Source organism: Pimephales promelas, chromosome 3 (genome assembly GCF_988280905.1).
Source record: "Pimephales promelas chromosome 3, fPimPro1.hap1.1, whole genome shotgun sequence".
In the NCBI taxonomy this organism is placed as follows: domain Eukaryota; kingdom Metazoa; phylum Chordata; class Actinopteri; order Cypriniformes; family Leuciscidae; genus Pimephales; species Pimephales promelas.
In genome coordinates, this window is record NC_142771.1 from 26434432 (window position 1) to 26456410 (window position 21979).

At 37.0% G+C, this 21979-nt stretch overlaps 1 protein-coding gene and 3 long non-coding RNA genes across 4 annotated transcripts; all 4 read right to left on the reverse strand.

The window, feature by feature from the left end:
* Window positions 1-2309: 2309 nt before the first annotated feature.
* LOC148982025 (uncharacterized) lies at window positions 2310-11633 on the reverse strand. The gene is made up of 28 exons (XM_089128036.1): window positions 11539-11633; window positions 11301-11393; window positions 11066-11158; window positions 8480-9651; window positions 7530-7746; window positions 7086-7251; window positions 6892-6974; window positions 6630-6803; window positions 6435-6539; window positions 6116-6199; window positions 5936-6019; window positions 5757-5840; window positions 5577-5660; window positions 5397-5480; window positions 5340-5355; window positions 5217-5293; window positions 5037-5120; window positions 4858-4941; window positions 4678-4761; window positions 4498-4581; window positions 4318-4401; window positions 4138-4221; window positions 3958-4041; window positions 3778-3861; window positions 3598-3681; window positions 3418-3501; window positions 3238-3321; window positions 2310-3164 (listed from the first exon to the last, which is right to left on the reverse strand). The coding sequence occupies exons 4-28, from the start codon at window positions 9556-9558 to the stop codon at window positions 2310-2312; spliced, it is 4116 nt and encodes a 1371-aa protein (XP_088984162.1). The 5' UTR covers window positions 9559-9651; window positions 11066-11158; window positions 11301-11393; window positions 11539-11633.
* Window positions 11634-11782: 149 nt separating this feature from the next.
* LOC148982026 (uncharacterized) lies at window positions 11783-12347 on the reverse strand. Its single transcript, XR_016150674.1, has 3 exons — window positions 12253-12347; window positions 12015-12107; window positions 11783-11869 (listed from the first exon to the last, which is right to left on the reverse strand). It is a non-coding gene; the product is annotated as an uncharacterized LOC148982026 (long non-coding RNA).
* Window positions 12348-12494: 147 nt separating this feature from the next.
* LOC148982027 (uncharacterized) lies at window positions 12495-13052 on the reverse strand. Its single transcript, XR_016150675.1, has 3 exons — window positions 12967-13052; window positions 12729-12821; window positions 12495-12583 (listed from the first exon to the last, which is right to left on the reverse strand). It is a non-coding gene; the product is annotated as an uncharacterized LOC148982027 (long non-coding RNA).
* Window positions 13053-13202: 150 nt separating this feature from the next.
* Window positions 13203-14376, reverse strand: LOC148982028 (uncharacterized). The gene is made up of 4 exons (XR_016150676.1): window positions 13894-14376; window positions 13664-13756; window positions 13426-13518; window positions 13203-13289 (listed from the first exon to the last, which is right to left on the reverse strand). It is a non-coding gene; the product is annotated as an uncharacterized LOC148982028 (long non-coding RNA).
* Window positions 14377-21979: the final 7603 nt, after the last annotated feature.

Sequence of the window (21979 nt, forward strand, 5' to 3'; positions counted from 1 at the left end):
AAAAACCTCATTTCAAATAAGTAGAAAAAACCAATGGCCAGGTCATGTACGAGACGTCCCGTAGAGTGTGCACACCAATTATCTAACCATTTTACTGCAGCGTTTTGGAGATATAGGCCTCTCTTCTACTTTAGACACAAATAAAAACCTCATTTCTAATAAGTACAAAAAAACAATGGTCAGGTCATGTACGGGACGTCCCGTAGAGTGTGCACACCAATTATCTAGCCATTTTACTGCAGCGTTTTGGAGATATAAGCCTCTCTTCTACTTTAGACACCTATAAAAACCTATTTTCTAATTAGTAGAAAAAACCAATGGCCAGGTCATGTACGGGACGTCCCGTAGAGTGTGCACACCAATTATCTAGCCATTTTACTGCAGCGTTTTGGAGATATAAGCCTCTCTTCTACTTTAGACACCTATAAAAACCTATTTTCTAATTAGTAGAAAAAACCAATGGTCAGGTCATGTACGGGACGTCCCATAGAGTGTGCTCACCAATTATCTAGCCATTTTACTGCAGCGTTTTGAAGATATAGGCCTCTCTTCTACTTTAGACACCTATAAAAACCTATTTTCTAATAAGTACAAAAAAACAATGGTCAGGTCATGTACGGGACGTCCCGTAGAGTGTGCACACCAATTATCTAGCCATTTTACTGCAGCGTTTTGGAGATATAAGCCTCTCTTCTACTTTAGACACCTATAAAAACCTATTTTCTAATTAGTAGAAAAAACCAATGGTCAGGTCATGTACGGGACGTCCCATAGAGTGTGCTCACCAATTATCTAGCCATTTTACTGCAGCGTTTTGAAGATATAGGCCTCTCTTCTACTTTAGACACCTATAAAAACCTATTTTCTAATAAGTAGAAAAAAACAATGGTCAGTTCTTGTAAGGGACGTCCCATACAGTATACACACCCCATATCAAAATATTTTACTGTAGCATTTTGGAGACAGGTCACATTATTCGACTTCAGAGGCCCATTAATTACTCGTTAATAATAAGTAGAAAAAACTAATGGTGGATTCTTGTACATGACGTCCCATACAGTACACACACCTCATATCAAACCACTTTACTGTAGCATTTTGGAGAAATGCCATATTATTCAACTTCAGAGGCCTATAAATTCCTCATTTCTAATAAGTAGAAAAAACTAATGGTCGATTCTTGTATGGGACGTCCCATACAGTACACACACCTCATATCAAACCACTTTACTGTAGCATTTTGGAGAAATGCCATATTATTCAACTTCAGAGGCCTATAAATTCCTCATTTCTAATAAGTAGAAAAAACTAATGGTCGATTCTTGTATGGGACGTCCCATACAGTACACACACCTCATATCAAAACATTTTACTGTAGCATTTTGGAGAAATGTCACATTAGTTGACTTCAGAGGCCCATAAAGACCTCATTTCTAATAAGTAGAAAAATCTAATGTTCATTTCTTGTAAGGGACGTCCCCTACTGTATACACACCTCATATCAAAACATTTTACTGTATCAATTTGGAGAAATGCCACATTATTTGTATTCAGAGGCCCATAAAGACCTCATTTCTAATAGGTAGAAAAAACTAATGGTCTTGTACGGGACATCCCATACAGTGTAGACAACTCATATCAAACCAGTTTACTGTAGCATTTTGGAGAAATGTCACATTATTCCACTTTTGGGGCACATAAAGACCTCGTTTGTAATAAGTAGGAAAAAAATGCATTTTGTAATATGTCACTTACATTTACTTCAGATGTGTAAAAAGACCTCCTCAGCACTAAATTGTACAGTACTAAAACTATTATTTATACGTCATTTATCTCACATTGATAGTTTAAAGTTTTAAACTTTCTTTGTAATTTACATTTATTTACTTAGATACTTTTGGATAAAAAAAAAACACAGATGCAATTTGTTTATTCAAGCCATTTGTTTTATGAAGAACATCAACGTTTAGAAACATGTCACAAAAAACCACACACGCGAACATAAATAAAAAAAAGTTTGCATTAAACCCTGTTATTAACATTTATATAAAATAAAAGCTTAACTTTACATGGCTACTTTAAATAGACCATTTTAAATGGTAGTGAAACAATAAAAATGTTTATAATCAAGAAATGAAAACCTAAACTGAAACCACAATATATTTCACACACTTGTTGCGAGGGCACTATCAAGAAAAAATAAACATACTTTCCATAAAGTAATTTAACTTCCTAAATTGTATTTAGGAAAAAAAAAAAATATATATATATATATATATATATATATATATATATATATATATTTAGATTTAGCCAGTACAATTGCGGCATTTCCAATCATCATCCCCAGTAATGGCATTTTGGGGTATCTTCACACAGTTAGGATGATACCACCCCTTGCACGAAGAACATTCAACCATTACTTCCCTGCAGTGTGCAGTCCTGCATATGCAGTACACATCCACATGTGTTTGTCCAGAATTTTCAACGCTAACCCTTGGCTCTGTTTTAAAATGTATTTTACCTTTCCTGAAGGAAGTTAGAAGTTCTGTCCTCAACCGGCCCTCACGGAACTTGCAGTTTTCTGGCCTAAGGTTGCTGCATAATGCAAATGCAAATGCAATTGCAAACAAACCACAGTTGCTAGAATTTGACTGATGTTGGACAGCAGGATGAATAATTGTAAATTGGTCATCCATTGGCCTAAGTAACCATGACAAAATTTGTTTGTCTTTGTTGTTCAGCATTGTCGAAAGACTGTCGTAAATGCAAACCTGATTGTCACTGCAAAACAGGTTGCTAGCAGTTACCCAGTGGTTGCCACCAGTGTGTAAAATTTGTACAAATGGGCTGCTTGGAGTACCCACAATCCCTCCATCATGTAAAACACTAAATAAAACACTTGACTGAAACCCATGAATGTGAGGGTACTCGCTTGCAAGCAAGTATGATGCAAAATCTATTTCATCACAACTAAGCCAGTGCTGCGGATGGAGAACAGCAGTCATTTTGCTACGTTTTGGGACCTGAGGAGGCCTTTGTAGTCTTACTGCTGATTTTTTTTGGGAGGGGTCTGCTCCTTGCCAGCATGGTCCATAGTTCTTATTTACAGACCTTGTTGTACTCCCAGGTTTGATAGGGATGTCTGTGTTCCTTAAAGGTTTCTGTGGAACATATATATTTTAAAAAAAATGTGTGATAGATTGATTAGATTAATTCTTATCAAAGTAGTATTACCTTATCTGACTTGGGTCCAGGTGAGCTGGTGCCCGTCACAGTCTTTGGTCCTTTTAAAGCCGTTTTGCCTTCTTTGACTGCAGCCTAAACGTTCACATCACATAAAGGAAGATACAACTCAGTGGATGCACTGGGAAAACACATTAAGCAATGTCTTTCAGAATAAATTTAAAGTTGTACCTTGTCTGACTTGGGTCCAGGCGATCTGGTGTCCGTCGCTGTCTTTTGTCTTTTTAGAGCCGTTTTGCCTCCTTTGACTGCAGTCTAACCATTCACATCACATACAGAAATATACAGCTCACTGGATGCACTGGGCAAACTCTTTAAGCAATGTCTTTCAAAATAACATTAAAGTCGTACCTTTTCTGATTTGGGTCCAGACGAGCTGGTGTCCGTCACAGTCTTTGGTTCTTTTAGAGCCGTTTTGCCTCCTTTGACTGCAGTCTAACCATTCACATAACATAAAAGAAGATACAGCTCACTGGATGCACTGTGCAAACTCTTTAAGAAATGTCTTTCAGAATAACTTTAAAGTCGTACCTTATCTGGCTTGGGTCCAGGCGAGCTGGTGTCCGTCACAGTCTTTGGTCCTTTTAGAGCCGTTTTGCCTCCTTTGACTGGAGTCTAACCATTCACATCACATACATGAAGATTAGGGCTCACTGGATGCACTGTAAAACTCTTTAAGAAATGTCTTTCAGAATAACTTTACAGTCGGACCTTATCTGGCTTAGGTCCAGGCGAGCTGGTGTCCGTCACAGTCTTTGGTTCTTTTAGAGCCGTTTTGCCTCCTTTGACTGGAGTCTAACCATTCACATCACATACAGAAAAATACAGCTCACTGGATGCACTGGGCAAACTCTTTAAGCAATGTCTTTCAAAATAACATTAAAGTCGTACCTTTTCTGACTTGGGTCCAGGCGAGCTGGTGTCCGTCACAGTCTTTGGTCCTTTTAGAGCCGTTTTGCCTCCTTTGACTGCAGTCTAACCATTCACATCACATACATGAAGATTAAGGCTCACTGGATGCACTGTAAAACTCTTTAAGAAATGTCTTTCAGAATAACTTTACAGTCGTACCTTATCTGGCTTGGGTCCAGGCGAGCTGGTGCCCGTCACAGTCTTTGGTCCTTTTAGAGCCGTTTTGCCTCCTTTGACTGGAGTCTAACCATTCACATCACATACATGAAGATTAAGGCTCACTGGATGCACTGTAAAACTCTTTAAGAAATGTCTTTCAGAATAACTTTACAGTCGTACCTTATCTGGCTTAGGTCCAGGCGAGCTGGTGTCCGTCACAGTCTTTGGTCCCTTTAGAGCCGTTTTGCCTCCTTTGACTGCAGTCTAACCATTCACATCACATAAAGGAAGATACAGCTCACAGGATGCACTGTGCAAACTCTTTAAGCAATGTCTTTCAAAATAACATTAAAGTCGTACCTTTTCTGACTTGGGTCCAGGCGAGCTGGTGTCCGTCACAGTCGTTGGTCCTTTTAGAGCCGTTTTGCCTCCTTTGACTGGAGTCTAACCATTCACATCACATACAGGAAGATACAGCTCACTGGATGCACTGGGCAAACTCTTTAAGAAATGTCTTTCAAAATAACATTAAAGTCGTACCTTTTCTGACTTGGGTCCAGGCGAGCTGGTGTCCGTCACAGTCTTTGGTCCTTTTAGAGCCGTTTTGCCTCCTTTGACTGGAGTCTAACCATTCACATCACATAAAGGAAGATACAGCTCACTGGATGCACTGTAAAACTCTTTAAGCAATGTCTTTCAAAATAACATTAAAGTCGTACCTTTTCTGACTTGGGTCCAGGCGAGCTGGTGTCCGTCACAGTCTTTGGTCCTTTTAGAGCCGTTTTGCCTCCTTTGACTGGAGTCTAACCATTCACATCACATACAGAAAAATACAGCTCACTGGATGCACTGGGCAAACTCTTTAAGCAATGTCTTTCAAAATAACATTAAAGTCGTACCTTTTCTGACTTGGGTCCAGGCGAGCTGGTGTCCGTCACAGTCTTTGGTCCTTTTAGAGCCGTTTTGCCTCCTTTGACTGCAGTTTAACCATTCACATCACATACATGAAGATTAAGGCTCACTGGATGCACTGTAAAACTCTTTAAGAAATGTCTTTCAGAATAACTTTAAAGTCGTACCTTATCTGGCTTGGGTCCAGGCGAGCTGGTGTCCGTCACAGTCTTTGGTTCTTTTAGAGCCGTTTTGCCTCCTTTGACTGGAGTCTAACCATTCACATCACATACAGGAAAATACAGCTCACTGGATGCACTGTGCAAACTCTTTAAGTAATGTCTTTCAAAATAACATTAAAGTCGTACCTTTTCTGACTTGGGTCCAGGCGAGCTGGTGTCCGTCACAGTCTTTGGTCCTTTTAGAGCCGTTTTGCCTCCTTTGACTGGAGTCTAACCATTCACATCACATACAGGAAAATACAGCTCACTGGATGCACTGTGCAAACTCTTTAAGAAATGTCTTTCAGAATAACTTTACAGTCGTACCTTATCTGGCTTAGGTCCAGGCGAGCTGGTGTCCGTCACAGTCTTTGGTCCCTTTAGAGCCGTTTTGCCTCCTTTGACTGCAGTCTAACCATTCACATCACATAAAGGAAGATACAGCTCACTGGATGCACTGTAAAACTCTTTAAGCAATGTCTTTCAAAATAACATTAAAGTCGTACCTTTTCTGACTTGGGTCCAGGCGAGCTGGTGTCCGTCACAGTCTTTGGTCCTTTTAGAGCCGTTTTGCCTCCTTTGACTGCAGTCTAACCATTCACATCACATACATGAAGATTAAGGCTCACTGGATGCACTGTAAAACTCTTTAAGAAATGTCTTTCAGAATAACTTTAAAGTCGTACCTTATCTGGCTTGGGTCCAGGCGAGCTGGTGTCCGTCACAGTCTTTGGTTCTTTTAGAGCCGTTTTGCCTCCTTTGACTCCAGTCTAACCATTCACATCACATAAAGAAAGATACAGCTCACAAATCACATACAATAAAATTATATTTGTGGCATCAGAAATTATTCATTTATTATTTAATTTACATCGAAATTACTCTTTAACATTTAATACATTTTAAATGTTCGAAAGTATACTATAAATAGTAGTCATGTTTTTAAGTAAAACCATAACGAACAATGAAGGGTGACAAGTTTGATTGTATTTGATAATGTAATACCACTTTTCTTTTCTGGAATGGGAAACCTTTCTTTATTGGCGACACGTAGATGCCTTTCTTGGAGGGCTTCCTTTCTCTCCAGCGTTCAACATTTACCCTGAACGTCTTTAATAAAGCAGATTCATTGGAATAATTACTTTATAAATAAGTACAGGTAAGTACTTATACTGAAGGTAAACATTTAAATAAACGTACTTTTCTCTTGCGTGTAGAGTCAGAGAATTCCATTAAGAGAGCATTATGGGATTGTTGATAAATCTGCACAAAGTCATCAAGCCTTGTGAGACGACGTCTCTGGAATCTAATTTTTTTCAGATCCCATTGGCTTTTCTCCATTATACCCTGTGTCTTGTTGTCCTCAGTGTAGTTCTACATTATTGGTTAAAATAATTACTGAGAGTTAAAGACTACACATATTGGGCATGTAATTTTGTTTAAGACATTATCATACATGTACCTGTGTGCCTGACTGACTACAGCGCTTAAAAATCTTGGAGAAATGTTTGTAAGCTGGTCCTTTTCCATGACGGCCAAGATCACCTATATTAATGTAACAAATTTAGACCTTTAAATGCAATGTCAAATGTTTCCCATTGTTCAAATCCCACAACCTCTCCCCAAGCTATCCTAAAAAATTATGTTGTCACTTACCCAGCATGAGACCGGACCACAAAACTGCCTGAGGTAGGAAATATTTGACAAGGTTGGGCATGAATGTAGGTGAATGATACTCATTTGGCTCCCCCTTTTCATCAACAGGTGCGTTTTCCACAATTTCCTCAAAATGACTTTGAAATGTTGTGGGTCCCATGGTCATCTGCAAATAAAGTTAAATTTGGTTCCATAAAATAAGGAAAAGAGATACTGTATCAGTTCTTGATGCTATATGAAATCATGGTTGACCATTTTCGAGGCCAATATTTCATCACATAAAGCCAATGCTACATGAGTTCATGTGTCACTCAAATTTGCAACAGTTCTCTAACATAATTGCAGATTGTCACATTACGATCATACACCATGATATAAAAATGTTATAGCAACATTTAAGTGAAACAGAAACATACAGTTGTACACTGCACAAATCAGACAAACCTCAAAGTCAATTTCTGCACGCTCGCTGCCTTCATAAAACCCAATTGTTTGCAATCTGTTCTGCAGGTTTTGGAAGTGCTTTTCCACAATGTCACCACTCTGAGGACTTGAGAACAGTACTGCCATGCTTGTAATGATGTCGTCAATTTCCAACAGTGTGGCAGCACTTGTTAGGAGGCCGAACAGATGCATGGACAGCTTGTAGTGTTTGGGGCAACTGATAAACAAGATAATTTTTATTTTAACATTTATTACAGACAAAAAAACTTGAACCAAAAACCTCTCTGAAAAAGACAACAATTTACTATTATCATGCTTACATTAAATGTTAAAATTTTCTTACATTTTTTGGTTTATACTTTGTGTTTTCGTTTTGGTATAACGTAATGTAACATTACAGACCTTCTATACACAAGCAGAAATAACCGTAGCTATGATGTCGCAGAAATAACTGTAGCTATGTTTTCACATTCACAAATTTGCTAACAAATTGATTTTACAGTGTCACTGTAAAATGTTACAGTACATTATTACAGTACATTATTATTACAGCGGTTATTATAGTAATACCTATTAAAAATGCTATAATTACAACCAATTAACACTAAACCAAACCAAACACTAATCCTTTTGTAAGTACATATACTCAGTACTCACATGTATAATTAAAGTGTAACAAAGACAGCTTAAAAGAAAGTGTAACCAATTTTCTCTAACATAAAGACAATTATTGAACTCCATCCACTACTTTAAGATATTTTGAAAAATAGTTTTTGGAGTTCTATGGTTCACTTTTTAAAGAATAGTTCCAATGTAAACCATGACGACGTCCATTCAATTGTTTATTTCAAAGTTAATAAATGATTTTATGTGACTAAACATGTAAGACAACACTAAAATGTGGATATATATATATATATATATATATATATATATATATATGAACTTACTGTTTTCTGCAGAACATTTTTGCGTTCTTCATAATGTGGCTGAGGCACCGATGAAGAACTGGAATGTCCATGACTTCTTTCAAATTTCCAGTGACAATTTCGAAGTACAAGCTGAGCAAGCTCTCCAATGTGAGTTTGCAAAAGGTGTATGCAACAGCTTGCATCAAGACAAGGGACCCATCGCACATAACCATAACAGGTCTCCTCACAGATTTACTTCCAAACAACTTGTAGTAATCAGTTTGGAATGACTCCAAAAAAAACAACACCGATGCAGTGGTATGTTGGCAGGTGACATAGGTGGCAACGGGTATGGGGGAGGATCCTTTAATAGGATGCCTCACCACCAACTCGTACACATAAAAAGGTGCAGTTTTTCCTTGCGCCTTTTGTACGATGCTCCCTGTGGCATCAATATAAACAATGTCATCCCTGCACCGCCGATGGAAAAGTCTGATTGTGTTTTTTGACCACAACATCACTCCTTTTGGGTGCAAGAGCACCCTCTGAAGAACCTCGTTGTCTTCATCTGTTTTTTCCTCCACCATTTTGACAAGACTTAAGGTTTCATTCATATGCCTTCTGCGTTTATTTCTTGCCATGTAGCCAATGTTTTTGAGGACTGCAGCTGTAGGTGCCTGGTCTCTACATCCGGATTCAAACACTTGAGGTTCTATTTTGTCCAGACACTGTAAATATAAGGCCCTTGGGAGAACTGATTGAAGTTGTTGCCCAAAAATGTCTCTGCTATCAGCCCTAACATACCTTCTTTTTAATTCATCAAGACTGTGACAAACCTCCTCTCCCTGAAATGTCACCCAAGCCTTGAGGGTACTTTCATCCCTCACAGTGACCTCTACACAAACTGGGCAATCTGAGAATGTGCAGTATCCCAGGCAATTAAATAAAGGGCCTTTTCTTTTCGATAATTTGGTTTTGACAGTGTGCCTTTTAAAAGCAATGCTGCAGTATGGATGTACAGATTCAATTCCTTTTGATATGATATTTGTCCACTGCAGATCTTTAAATTGGTGTCCAACCTGTCGTTGTCTTAGGACGCTCCACTCCTTATTGTCCATAAAAAAAAAACATGGGCCTGTTGGCAGCTTATGCAGAAAAAAAAGGCTATCAGCTGTTTCAGATTCTTGGCTGGAATCCTGTCTTTCAGAGAGCTAAATGAAAGAATAAATTTGTAAAATACATTAACTGTAGTTAAGCGTAAAAACTGTTTTTCTGCTAGTCCTATCTGAAGGATCTTCATATCCATGTAGAACAGTCTAAACTTGTATTTAAAATTTTAACTTTATTTGGTAAGCTTCATTGATTCATGTTGATTTGGTTTTGTGTGTGTGTGTGTGTGTGTGTGTGTTGGGGGGAGGGGGGGGGTTGGGTTACAATTACAAAAACACTTAATACTTTCAACAAATTTATTTTTTGAGGCACAACCTAACGCATTTTGGTTTTTGCTCAATTAATTAAAAAATAATTATGTTAGATTATTATTATTTCTACACAAGTAACACATCTCTGCTACAAGTAAACACTTTAAATACTTTTCTAGGACCTATGATTTTCGTACAGTTACACTGAAAGTGACAGAATTGCAAATGTTACAAATTACCCCATATGCGGGGTTAATTGTAACAGACCAAGGGGTTGTAACATTTGTGTCTAACACATAATTCAGTACTATTTTATTTATATAGTTTATATAGATATATTATTTATAGATATCCATACATCCATCCTTCTATTATGGATCAATATCAGGGATATAGACATAAAAAAGTTTTGCAAGTATTGTAAATGCAATTGAATTTGATTTGTGTGTGGCGGCTGCATTTAATTCTATTAAAAATACAAATGATCTTAAAATCAAATTTAAAAGTGTTTATTACATATTTTTAATAAATAAATAAGTGATCAATGCATAGTTAACTAAATTTTAAACATTTTCAATTCCAACATTATTTGAATATATAAAAGTCCAACAAAGTTAAGTGTCTGAATAAATAATCAAAAATGAAAAGTGGCTCAAAACCTGAACAAAGCACCAGCTTGTTTGTAACACTGTGCTATAACTAACCCCACTGTGTATTACATATTTTAAGCCTAGCTAACAGTTGCCAGGAATTGCTGACATGTTCCAAAACGGTGCTATGTTCGAGCCAACATGACAGTGATTAAGGGAATATAAAGTTAGATTTGGAAACGTGTACACCCAACTGAGAAACCGGAAAAAAAAAAAGTATGATGAAAAAATTTACTTGCATGGTGTAAAAACAAATCTTTGTCCAGTATCTTCACGAAATATTATCAAAACTTTACACAAATTTGCGGGAGACCGTCTTCAAGCAGCAAGAGAAAAAGAGCAGAAACACAACCTGCTTGATCCTAACGGACTATGTAAAAGGTCTGTGTTACATTTAACCCTGCGTTAGGTTGTGCCCTGCGCTCCCCTACTTCTGGATTCTAAAATGATTAAATTTTAAATGATCACAGAAATTATAAAATTTTTCAAATACATGTATCAGGTGAATGCTACCTTCATATAAAAGTTGATGAGCTGCTTAAAAAAGGCTTTACCTTGGATGAAGATGACTCAACCTCCACAAGATCCTTGCCCTCATGCACAATGTCAGTGTCAAGTGGAGCATCATGACTTCCCAGAGGAGAACACTGGGATGTACAGTGGGAAAAAAAAAAGTAAACGTTGTTGTAGCACAACAGAGAGTAATCTAACAATGTAAAAGGAACTGCAATGTCCTAATAAGTTCTTTGGTCTCAGACATCAAGATGCTTCATTGCACAAAGAATTTACCTTGGATGAAGGTGACTCAACCTCCACAAGATCCTTGTCCTCATACCCAATGTCAGTGTCAAATGGAGCATCAGGACTTCCCAGAGGAGAACACTGAGATGTACAGTGGGGAAAAAACAAGTAAACATTGTTGTTGTAGCACAACAGAGAGCAATCTCACAATGTAAAAGGAATCGCAATGTCCTAATAAGTTCTTTTGTCTCAGACATCAAGATGCTTCATTGCACAAAGGCTTTACCTTGGATGAAGATGACTCAACCTCCACAAGATCCTTGTCCTCATACCCAATGTCAGTGTCAAATGGAGCATCAGGACTTCCCAGAGGAGAACACTGAGATGTACAGTGGGGAAAAAACAAGTAAACATTGTTGTTTTAGCACAATAGAGAGCAATCTCACAATGTAAAAGGAATCGCAATGTCCTAATAAGTTCTTTGGTCTCAGACATCAAGATGCTTCATTGCACAAAGAATTTACCTTGGATGAAGGTGACTCAACCTCCACAAGATCCTTGTCCCCATACCCAATGTCAGTGTCAAATGGAGCATCAGGACTTCCCAGAGGAGAACACTGAGATGTACAGTGGGAAAAAAACAAGTAAACATTGTTGTTGTAGCACAACAGAGAGCAATCTCACAATGTAAAAGGAACTGCAATGTCCTAATAAGTTCTTTGGTCTCAGACATCAAGATGCTTCATTGCACAAAGGCTATACCTTGGATGAAGATGACTCAACCTCCACAAGATCCTTGTCCTCATACCCAATGTCAGTGTCAAATGGAGCATCAGGACTTCCCAGAGGAGAACACTGAGATGTACAGTGGGGAAAAAACAAGTAAACATTGTTGTTTTAGCACAATAGAGAGCAATCTCACAATGTAAAAGGAATCGCAATGTCCTAATAAGTTCTTTGGTCTCAGACATCAAGATGCTTCATTGCACAAAGGCTTTACCTTGGATGAAGATGACTCAACCTCCACAAGATCCTTGTCCTCATACCCAATGTCAGTGTCAAATGGAGCATCAGGACTTCCCAGAGGAGAACACTGAGATGTACAGTGGGGAAAAAACAAGTAAACATTGTTGTTGTAGCACAACAGAGAGCAATCTCACAATGTAAAAGGAATCGCAATGTCCTAATAAGTTCTTTTGTCTCAGACATCAAGATGCTTCATTGCACAAAGAATTTACCTTGGATGAAGGTGACTCAACCTCCACAAGATCCTTGTCCTCATACCCAATGTCAGTGTCAAATGGAGCATCAGGACTTCCCAGAGGAGAACACTGAGATGTACAGTGGGGAAAAAACAAGTAAACATTGTTGTTTTAGCACAATAGAGAGCAATCTCACAATGTAAAAGGAATCGCAATGTCCTAATAAGTTCTTTGGTCTCAGACATCAAGATGCTTCATTGCACAAAGGCTTTACCTTGGATGAAGATGACTCAACCTCCACAAGATCCTTGTCCTCATACCCAATGTTAGTGTCAAATGGAGCATCAGGACTTCCCAGAGGAGAACACTGAGATGTACAGTGGGGAAAAAACAAGTAAACATTGTTGTTTTAGCACAATAGAGAGCAATCTCACAATGTAAAAGGAACTGCAATGTCCTAATAAGTTATTTGGTCTCAGACATCAAGATGCTTCATTGCACAAAGGCTATACCTTGGATGAAGATGACTCAACCTCCACAAGATCCTTGTCCTCATACACAATGTCAGTGTCAAGTTGAGCATCAGGACTTCCCAGAGGAGAACACTGGGATGTACAGTGGGAAAAAAAAAACGTTATTGTTGCACAACAGAGAGCAATCTAACAATGTAAAAGGAATCGCAATGTCCTATTAAGTTCTTTGGTCTCAGACATCAAGATGCTTCATTGCACAAAGGCTTTACCTTGGATGAAGATGACTCAACCTCCACAAGATCCTTGTCCTCATACACAATGTCAGTGTCAAGTTGAGCATCAGGACTTCCCAGAGGAGAACACTGGGATGTACAGTGGGAAAAAAAAACGTTATTGTTGCACAACAGAGAGCAATCTAACAATGTAAAAGGAATCGCAATGTCCTATTAAGTTCTTTGGTCTCAGACATCAAGATGCTTCATTGCACAAAGGCTTTACCTTGGATGAAGATGACTCAACCTCCACAAGATCCTTGTCCTCATACCCAATGTCAGTGTCAAATGGAGCATCTGGACTTCCCAGAGGAGAACACTGAGATGTACAGTGGGGAAAAAACAAGTAAACATTGTTGTTGTAGCACAACAGAGAGCAATCTCACAATGTAAAAGGAACTGCAATGTCCTAATAAGTTCTTTGGTCTCAGACATCAAGATGCTTCATTGCACAAAGGCTTTACCTTGGATGAAGATGACTCAACCTCCACAAGATCCTTGTCCTCATACACAATGTCAGTGTCAAGTTGAGCATCAGGACTTCCCAGAGGAGAACACTGGGATGTACAGTGGGAAAAAAAAAACGTTATTGTTGCACAACAGAGAGCAATCTCACAATGTAAAAGGAACTGCAATGTCCTAATAAGTTCTTTGGTCTCAGACATCAAGATGCTTCATTGCACAAAGGCTTTACCTTGGATGAAGATGACTCAACCTCCACCAGATCCTTGTCCTCATACCCAATGTCAGTGTCAAGTGGAGCATCAGGACTTCCCAGAGGAGAACACTGAGATGTACAGTGGGGGGGGGGGGGGGACAACAGAGAGCAATCTAACAATGTTACAGGAATTGCAATGTCCTGTTGAGTTCTTCAGTCTCTACACTTTTGATGTCTAAAAAAAACAACCAAAAATTATTTAAAAAAAAATTATAAACCAAAAAAAGAAAGAATAAGGAACAACATAGAAAAAATTATTTGCTGAAAAAGGAATGAATCTACAATTGTAGGTGCATTTAACATAGCAACAACTTTTGGTTACAGAGACTCTGCCTCCAACACTTTTCTGCTCTTAGACCCTCTGTTGCTTTCCAAAGTAATGAACGGACTGCCCAGGGTAGAAGGCTTAGATATTCAGCGGAAACACAAAAAGCAAAACAAGTTATCAGGGCACAAAACTAGGCATGCACATAAAACTGTTAAGTAAAATGAAAGTAATGTATTATAATATAATATAATATAATATAATATAATATAATATAATATAATATAATAAACTGCATTTCAACAACAACAACAACAACCTTGGGGGATGGAGACTCTGCCTCCAACACATCTCTCTCCTCTGGACTGACTTCAGGAGGCTCCTTATACAATGAGCAATCATGACAAGTTCAACCAAAAACTAAAAATCTTTATTTATTTATTTATACATTTTATTTACAACAACTGTGTTGATGTTAACACATTAATTACATTGTAAATTAAAGTGTAATAATTTACATTTATATTTTGTTCACTTACCTTCAAGTGTGACAAAAATATATTCCTTAGTCTTATCCTGTTTGATAATGAATTTGAAACCTGCAAAGAAATGCAAATTGTTCCCCAGGTGCCATCAGAATGATACGCACTTTCATCCGTGGCACGGCCGTGTAAAACGGTCAGTATGTCTTGCAAAGTGAGCCTGATTTTACGACTCTGTGAAGAGAAAATTAAACAAAACAAAAAGTTAATAACTTAATTTATTTAAATAAATACATAATTAAATAAATATTATTGTTAATTCAAAAGACAAATAGTAATAAAACTACCGAATAACCTGTGATGAAAATAATAATACGTACCTTCCCAAAACGTTTAAAACTGTACGTTCTGAAATATAATCAAATATTACTTGTAAAAAACATGGCATCATTAAACAAATACTTAATGAAGAAATGTCTACCAAAGTACGGTTAAAGCATCAATTAATTACTTTGTATATAACAAGGTTATCAACTTACCGCTCTTTCTGTCGCCTCATGATGCTTTTTAAAAGACTGAAAGATGTAATCTATTACAAAACCCTCACACCACCTATAATCACCATCATGATTTTCACAAAATAATTTTCCAAGCTATTTGTCGTTTTAAATTAACCTTTAAAGAATCTGTAACTTGAAAGTAAGTAATATTAATAAATGTTGTCGTTACTGGTGTTATTATTCTAACTATTATTTTTTGAAGGCAGCCGTTCCGTTTTCATGTGCTGATCACGCAGTGATTCGACCAATCAGGATACAGTGAGCATTTAGAGGATTGACTGAATGGCCACGCCTGGCAGGTGCGCACATGAGCTGATCATGCATCGGAAGAGCCAAAGAGAATGATACATAGTCCGATTATGCTGCATGTCATCTAACTTTATAAACTTGTTTTCTATTTGAGTGCAACGCAAAATAAACATAAGTGTTTTTCCTTATTACAATAAACACACACACACACACGCACACACACACACACACACACACACACACACACACACACACACACACACACACACACACACACACACACACACACATATATATATATATATATATATATATATAAAGTTCAAAAATACAGTAAAAACATTATTTGAAAGTACACACACACACTCACACACACGCACACACACACACACACACACAAACCACAAACACACACACACACACACACACACACACACACACACACACACACACACACACACACACACAGATATAGATATAGGTGTAGATATAGATATAGATATTCCAAAAATTATCCTCCTTAGACCCATTAAAATACGTTTTTGAATGTATTCATTTGCCGTGTCATTACACTGTTTACAGATTGTCCTCTGCAGTGAAAACATGACTCAGTAAAATCAAATCAAATGAACACAAAATAAGAGAAAAATGTAAAAAGAAATCACAAAAACATTTTTTAACAAAACATTTTTAGGTTTCTGTAAATTTTTTAACAGAACTTCATAGAGAATGAATGAAAGACATATCTGAATGAATTGATATATCATTTCACTTAATGCACTATATTTGGTTAAAATGGCTATATATCATTCCTTGATGATGATTATTTAGATATGAGGTGCGTATACTGAATGGGACGTCCTGTATAAGAACTGACCATTATTTTTTTCTACTTATTACAAATGAGAAATTTATGGGCCTCTGAAGTTGAATAATGTGACATTTCTCCAAAACGCTACAGTAAAGTGGTTTGATATGAGGTGTGTATAGACCATTTAACAAGATGTAAACAACACTGGTCCAGAAGCACTTCCTGTTTCAGTTTGTAACTGTTTTCTTTATTTCACATGTAAAGAAAACATCTTAAAGATGTTTGTTTAACTTTTTGATTCAGTTTTAAATGTTCTGTTGGTTGTATTTTATCCCAGCTTTTATGTAGTGTTAAAAAACTGAAACAGGAAGTGCTTCTGGACCAGTGTTGTTTACATCTTGTGAAATGGTCTATACAGTATGGGACGTCCCGTACAAGAACTGACCATTCGTTTTTTGTACTTATTAGAAATGAGGTCTTTATGGGCCTCTGAAGTCGAATAATGTGACATTTCTCCAAAATGCTACAGTAAAATGGTTTGATATAAGGTATGTGTACTGTATGGGACGTCCCGTACAAGAACCGACCATTAGTTTTTTCTACTTATTATAAATGAGGAATTAATGGGCCTCTGAAGTTGAATAATATGGCATTTCTCCAAAATGCTACAGTAAAATGTTTTGATATGAGGTGTGTGTACTGTATGGCACGTCCCGTACAAGAATCGACCATTAGTTTTTTCTACTTATTAGAAATGAGGAATTTATAGGCCTCTGAAGTCTAATAATGTGACATTTCTCCAAAATGCTACAGTAAAATATTTTGATATGAGGTGTATATACTGTATGGGATGTCCCGTACAAGAATCGATCATTAGTTTTTTCTACTTATTAGAAATGAGGAATTAATGGGCCTCTGAAGTGTAATAATGTGACATTTCTCCAAAATGCTACAGTAAAATGTTTTGATATGAGGTGTGTGTACTGTATGGGACGTCCCGTACAAGAACCGGCCATTAGTTTTTTCTACTTATTAGAAATGAGGAATTAATAGGCCTCTGAAGTTGAATAATATGGCATTTCTCCAAAATGCTACAGTAAAATGTTTTGATATGAGGTGTGTGTACTCTATGGGACGTCCCGTACAAGAACCTACCATTAGTTTTTTCTACTTATTAGAAATGAGGAATTAATGGGCCTCTGAAGTCGAATAATGTGACATTTCTCCAAAATGCTACAGTAAAATGTTTTGATATGAGGTGTGTGTACTGTATGGGACGTCCCGTACAAGAACCGACCATTAGTTTTTTCTACTTATTAGAAATGAGGTCGTTATGGGCCTCTGAATTTGAATAATGTGACATTTCTCCAAAATGCTACAGTAAAATGTTTTGATATGAGGTGTGTGTACTGTATGGGATGTCCCGTACAAGAATCGATTATTAGTTTTTTCTACTTATTAGAAATGAGGAATTAATGGGCCTCTGAAGTCGAATAATATGGCATTTCTCCAAAATGCTACAGTAAAATGGTTTGATATGAGGTGTGTGTACTGTATGGGACGTCCCGTACAAGAACCGACCATTCGTTTTTTCTACTTATTAGAAATGAGGTCGTTATGGGCCTCTGAATTTGAATAATGTGACATTTCTCCAAAATGCTACAGTAAAATGTTTTGATATGAGGTGTGTGTACTGTATGGGATGTCCCGTACAAAAATCGATCATTAGTTTTTTCTACTTATTAGAAATGAGGAATTAATGGGCCTCTGAAGTCGAATAATATGGCATTTCTCCAAAATGCTACAGTAAAATGGTTTGATATGAGTCGTGTGTACTGTATGGGATGTCCCGTACAAGAATCGATCATTAGTTTTTTCTACTTATTAGAAATGAGGAATTAATGGGCCTCTGAAGTCGAATAATATGGCATTTCTCCAAAATGCTACAGTAAAATGGTTTGATATGAGGTGTGTGTACTGTATGGGACGTCCCGTACAAGAACCGACCATTAGTTTTTTCTACTTATTATAAATGAGGAATTAATGGGCCTCTGAAGTCGAATAATATGGCATTTCTCCAAAATGCTACAGTAAAATGGTTTGATATGAGGTGTGTGTACTGTATGGGATGTCCCGTACAAGAATCGATCATTAGTTTTTTCTACTTATTAGAAATGAGGAATTAATGGGCCTCTGAAGTCGAATAATATGGCATTTTTCCAAAATGCTACAGTAAAATGGTTTGATATGAGGTGTGTGTACTGTATGGGACGTCCCGTACAAGAACCGGCCATTAGTTTTTTCTACTTATTAGAAATGAGGAATTAATAGGCCTCTGAAGTTGAATAATATGGCATTTCTCCAAAATGCTACAGTAAAATGTTTTGATATGAGGTGTGTGTACTCTATGGGACGTCCCGTACAAGAACCTACCATTAGTTTTTTCTACTTATTAGAAATGAGGAATTAATGGGCCTCTGAAGTCGAATAATGTGACATTTCTCCAAAATGCTACAGTAAAATGTTTTGATATGAGGTGTGTGTACTGTATGGGACGTCCCGTACAAGAACCGACCATTAGTTTTTTCTACTTATTAGAAATGAGGTCGTTATGGGCCTCTGAATTTGAATAATGTGACATTTCTCCAAAATGCTACAGTAAAATGTTTTGATATGAGGTGTGTGTACTGTATGGGATGTCCCGTACAAGAATCGATCATTATTTTTTTCTACTTATTAGAAATGAGGAATTAATGGGCCTCTGAAGTCGAATAATATGGCATTTCTCCAAAATGCTACAGTAAAATGTTTTGATATGAGGTGTGTGTACTGTATGGGACGTCCCGTACAAGAACCGACCATTAGTTTTTTCTACTTATTATAAATGAGGAATTAATGGGCCTCTGAAGTTGAATAATATGGCATTTCTCCAAAATGCTACAGTAAAGTGGTTTGATATGAGGTGTGTGTACTGTATGGGATGTCCCGTACAAGAATCGATCATTATTTTTTTCTACTTATTAGAAATGAGGAATTAATGGGCCTCTGAAGTCGAATAATATGGCATTTCTCCAAAATGCTACAGTAAAATGGTTTGATATGAGGTGTGTGTACTGTATGGGACGTCCCGTACAAGAACCGACCATTAGTTTTTTCTACTTATTATAAATGAGGAATTAATGGGCCTCTGAAGTTGAATAATATGGCATTTCTCCAAAATGCTACAGTAAAGTGGTTTGATATGAGGTGTGTGTACTGTATGGGACATCGCGTACAAGAAGTGACCATTAGTTTTTTCTACTTATTAGAAATGAGGTCGTTATGGGCCTCTGAATTTGAATAATGTGACATTTCTCCAAAATGCTACAGTAAAATGTTTTGATATGAGGTGTGTGTACTGTATGGGATGTCCCGTACAAGAATCGATCATTATTTTTTTCTACTTATTAGAAATGAGGAATTAATGGGCCTCTGAAGTCGAATAATATGGCATTTCTCCAAAATGCTACAGTAAAATGGTTTGATATGAGGTGTGTGTACTGTATGGGACGTCCCGTACAAGAACCGACCATTCGTTTTTTCTACTTATTAGAAATGAGGTCGTTATGGGCCTCTGAATTTGAATAATGTGACATTTCTCCAAAATGCTACAGTAAAATGTTTTGATATGAGGTGTGTGTACTGTATGGGATGTCCCGTACAAGAATCGATCATTATTTTTTTCTACTTATTAGAAATGAGGAATTAATGGGCCTCTGAAGTCGAATAATATGGCATTTCTCCAAAATGCTACAGTAAAATGGTTTGATATGAGGTGTGTGTACTGTATGGGACGTCCCGTACAAGAATCGATCATTAGTTTTTTCTACTTATTATAAATGAGGAATTAATGGGCCTCTGAAGTTGAATAATATGGCATTTCTCCAAAATGCTACAGTAAAGTGGTTTGATATGAGGTGTGTGTACTGTATGGGATGTCCCGTACAAGAATCGATCATTAGTTTTTTCTACTTATTAGAAATGAGGAATTAATGGGCCTCTGAAGTCGAATAATATGGCATTTCTCCAAAATGCTACAGTGAAATGTTTTGATATGAGGTGTGTGTACTGTATGGGACGTCCTGTACAAGAATTGACCATTACTTTTTTCTACTTATTAGAAATGAGGAATTTATAGGCCTCTGAATTTGAATAATGTGACATTTCTCCAAAATGCTACAGTAAAATATTTTGATATAAGGTGTGTGTACTCTATGGGACGTCCCGTACAATAATCGACCATTAGTTTTTTCTACTTATTGGAAATGAGGAATTAATGGGCCTCTGAAGTTGAATAATATGGCATTTCTCCAAAATGATACAGTAAAATGTTTTGATACGAGGTGTGTATACTGTATGGGACGTCCCGTACAAGAATCGACTATTAGTTTTTTCTACTTATTAGAAATGAGGAATTTATAGGCCTCTGAAGTTGAATAATATGGCATTTCTCCAAAATGTTACAGTAAAGTGGTTTGATATGAGGTGTGTGTACTGTATGGGACGTCCCGTACAAGAATCCACCATTAGTTTTTTCTACTTATTATTAACGAGTAATTAATGGGCCTCTGAAGTTGAATAATATGGCATTTCTCCAAAATGCTACAGTAAAGTGGTTTGATATGAGGTATGTGTACTGTATGGGACGTCCCGTACAAGAATCGACCATTAGTTTTTTCTACTTATTATTATCGAGTAATTAATGGGCCTCTGAAGTCGAATAATGTGACCTGTCTCCAAAATGCTACAGTAAAATGTTTTGATATGAGGTGTGTGTACTCTATGGGACGTCCCGTACAAGAACCGACCATTAGTTTTTTCTACTTATTATAAATGAGGAATTAATGGGCCTCTGAAGTCGAATAATATGACATTTCTCCAAAATGCTACAGTAAAATGGTTTAATATAAGGTGTGTGTACTGTATGGGACGTCCCGTACAAGAAACAACCATTCGTTTTTTCTACTTATTAGAAATGAGGTCTTTATGGGCCTCTGAAGTCGAATAATGTGACATTTCTCCAAAATGCTACAGTAAAATGGTTTGATATAAGGTGTGTGTACTGTATGGCACGTCCCGTACAAGAACTGACCATTAGTTTTTTCTACTAATTAGAAATGAGGTCACTGTGGGCCTCTGAATTTGAATAATGTGACATTTCTCCAAAATGCTACAGTAAAATGTTTTGATATGAGGTGTGTGTACCTTATGGGACGTACCATACAAGAACTGAACATTATTTTTTCTGCTTATTAGAAATGAGGAATTTATGGCCCCTCATAATTGAATAATATGACATTTCTCAAAAATGCAAAAGTAAACTGTTTTGGATATACAAACCAAGTTGTGTATACTGTAGGGGATGTCCCCCATAAGAAATGAATATTGCTATTTTCTAAGTATTACAAATGAGGTCTTTAAATCTTATAAAGTCGACAATGTCATGTATCTGGTCTCATGGTGTGTATGGAACATTGGATTCAAGAGAACAGTAAAAAATATTCAGTAAATGTATTTACTGTAGAAAGAGTGAAAACTTTATTTTGTTTGTACATAAATGTGTTAAACAATCTCTTGAGATGTGACCTAAAGAGAGAGAGAGAAAAAAGCATTAGTCAAACATTAGAATGTAAAAGAAGGAAAACGTAGTAAAGTA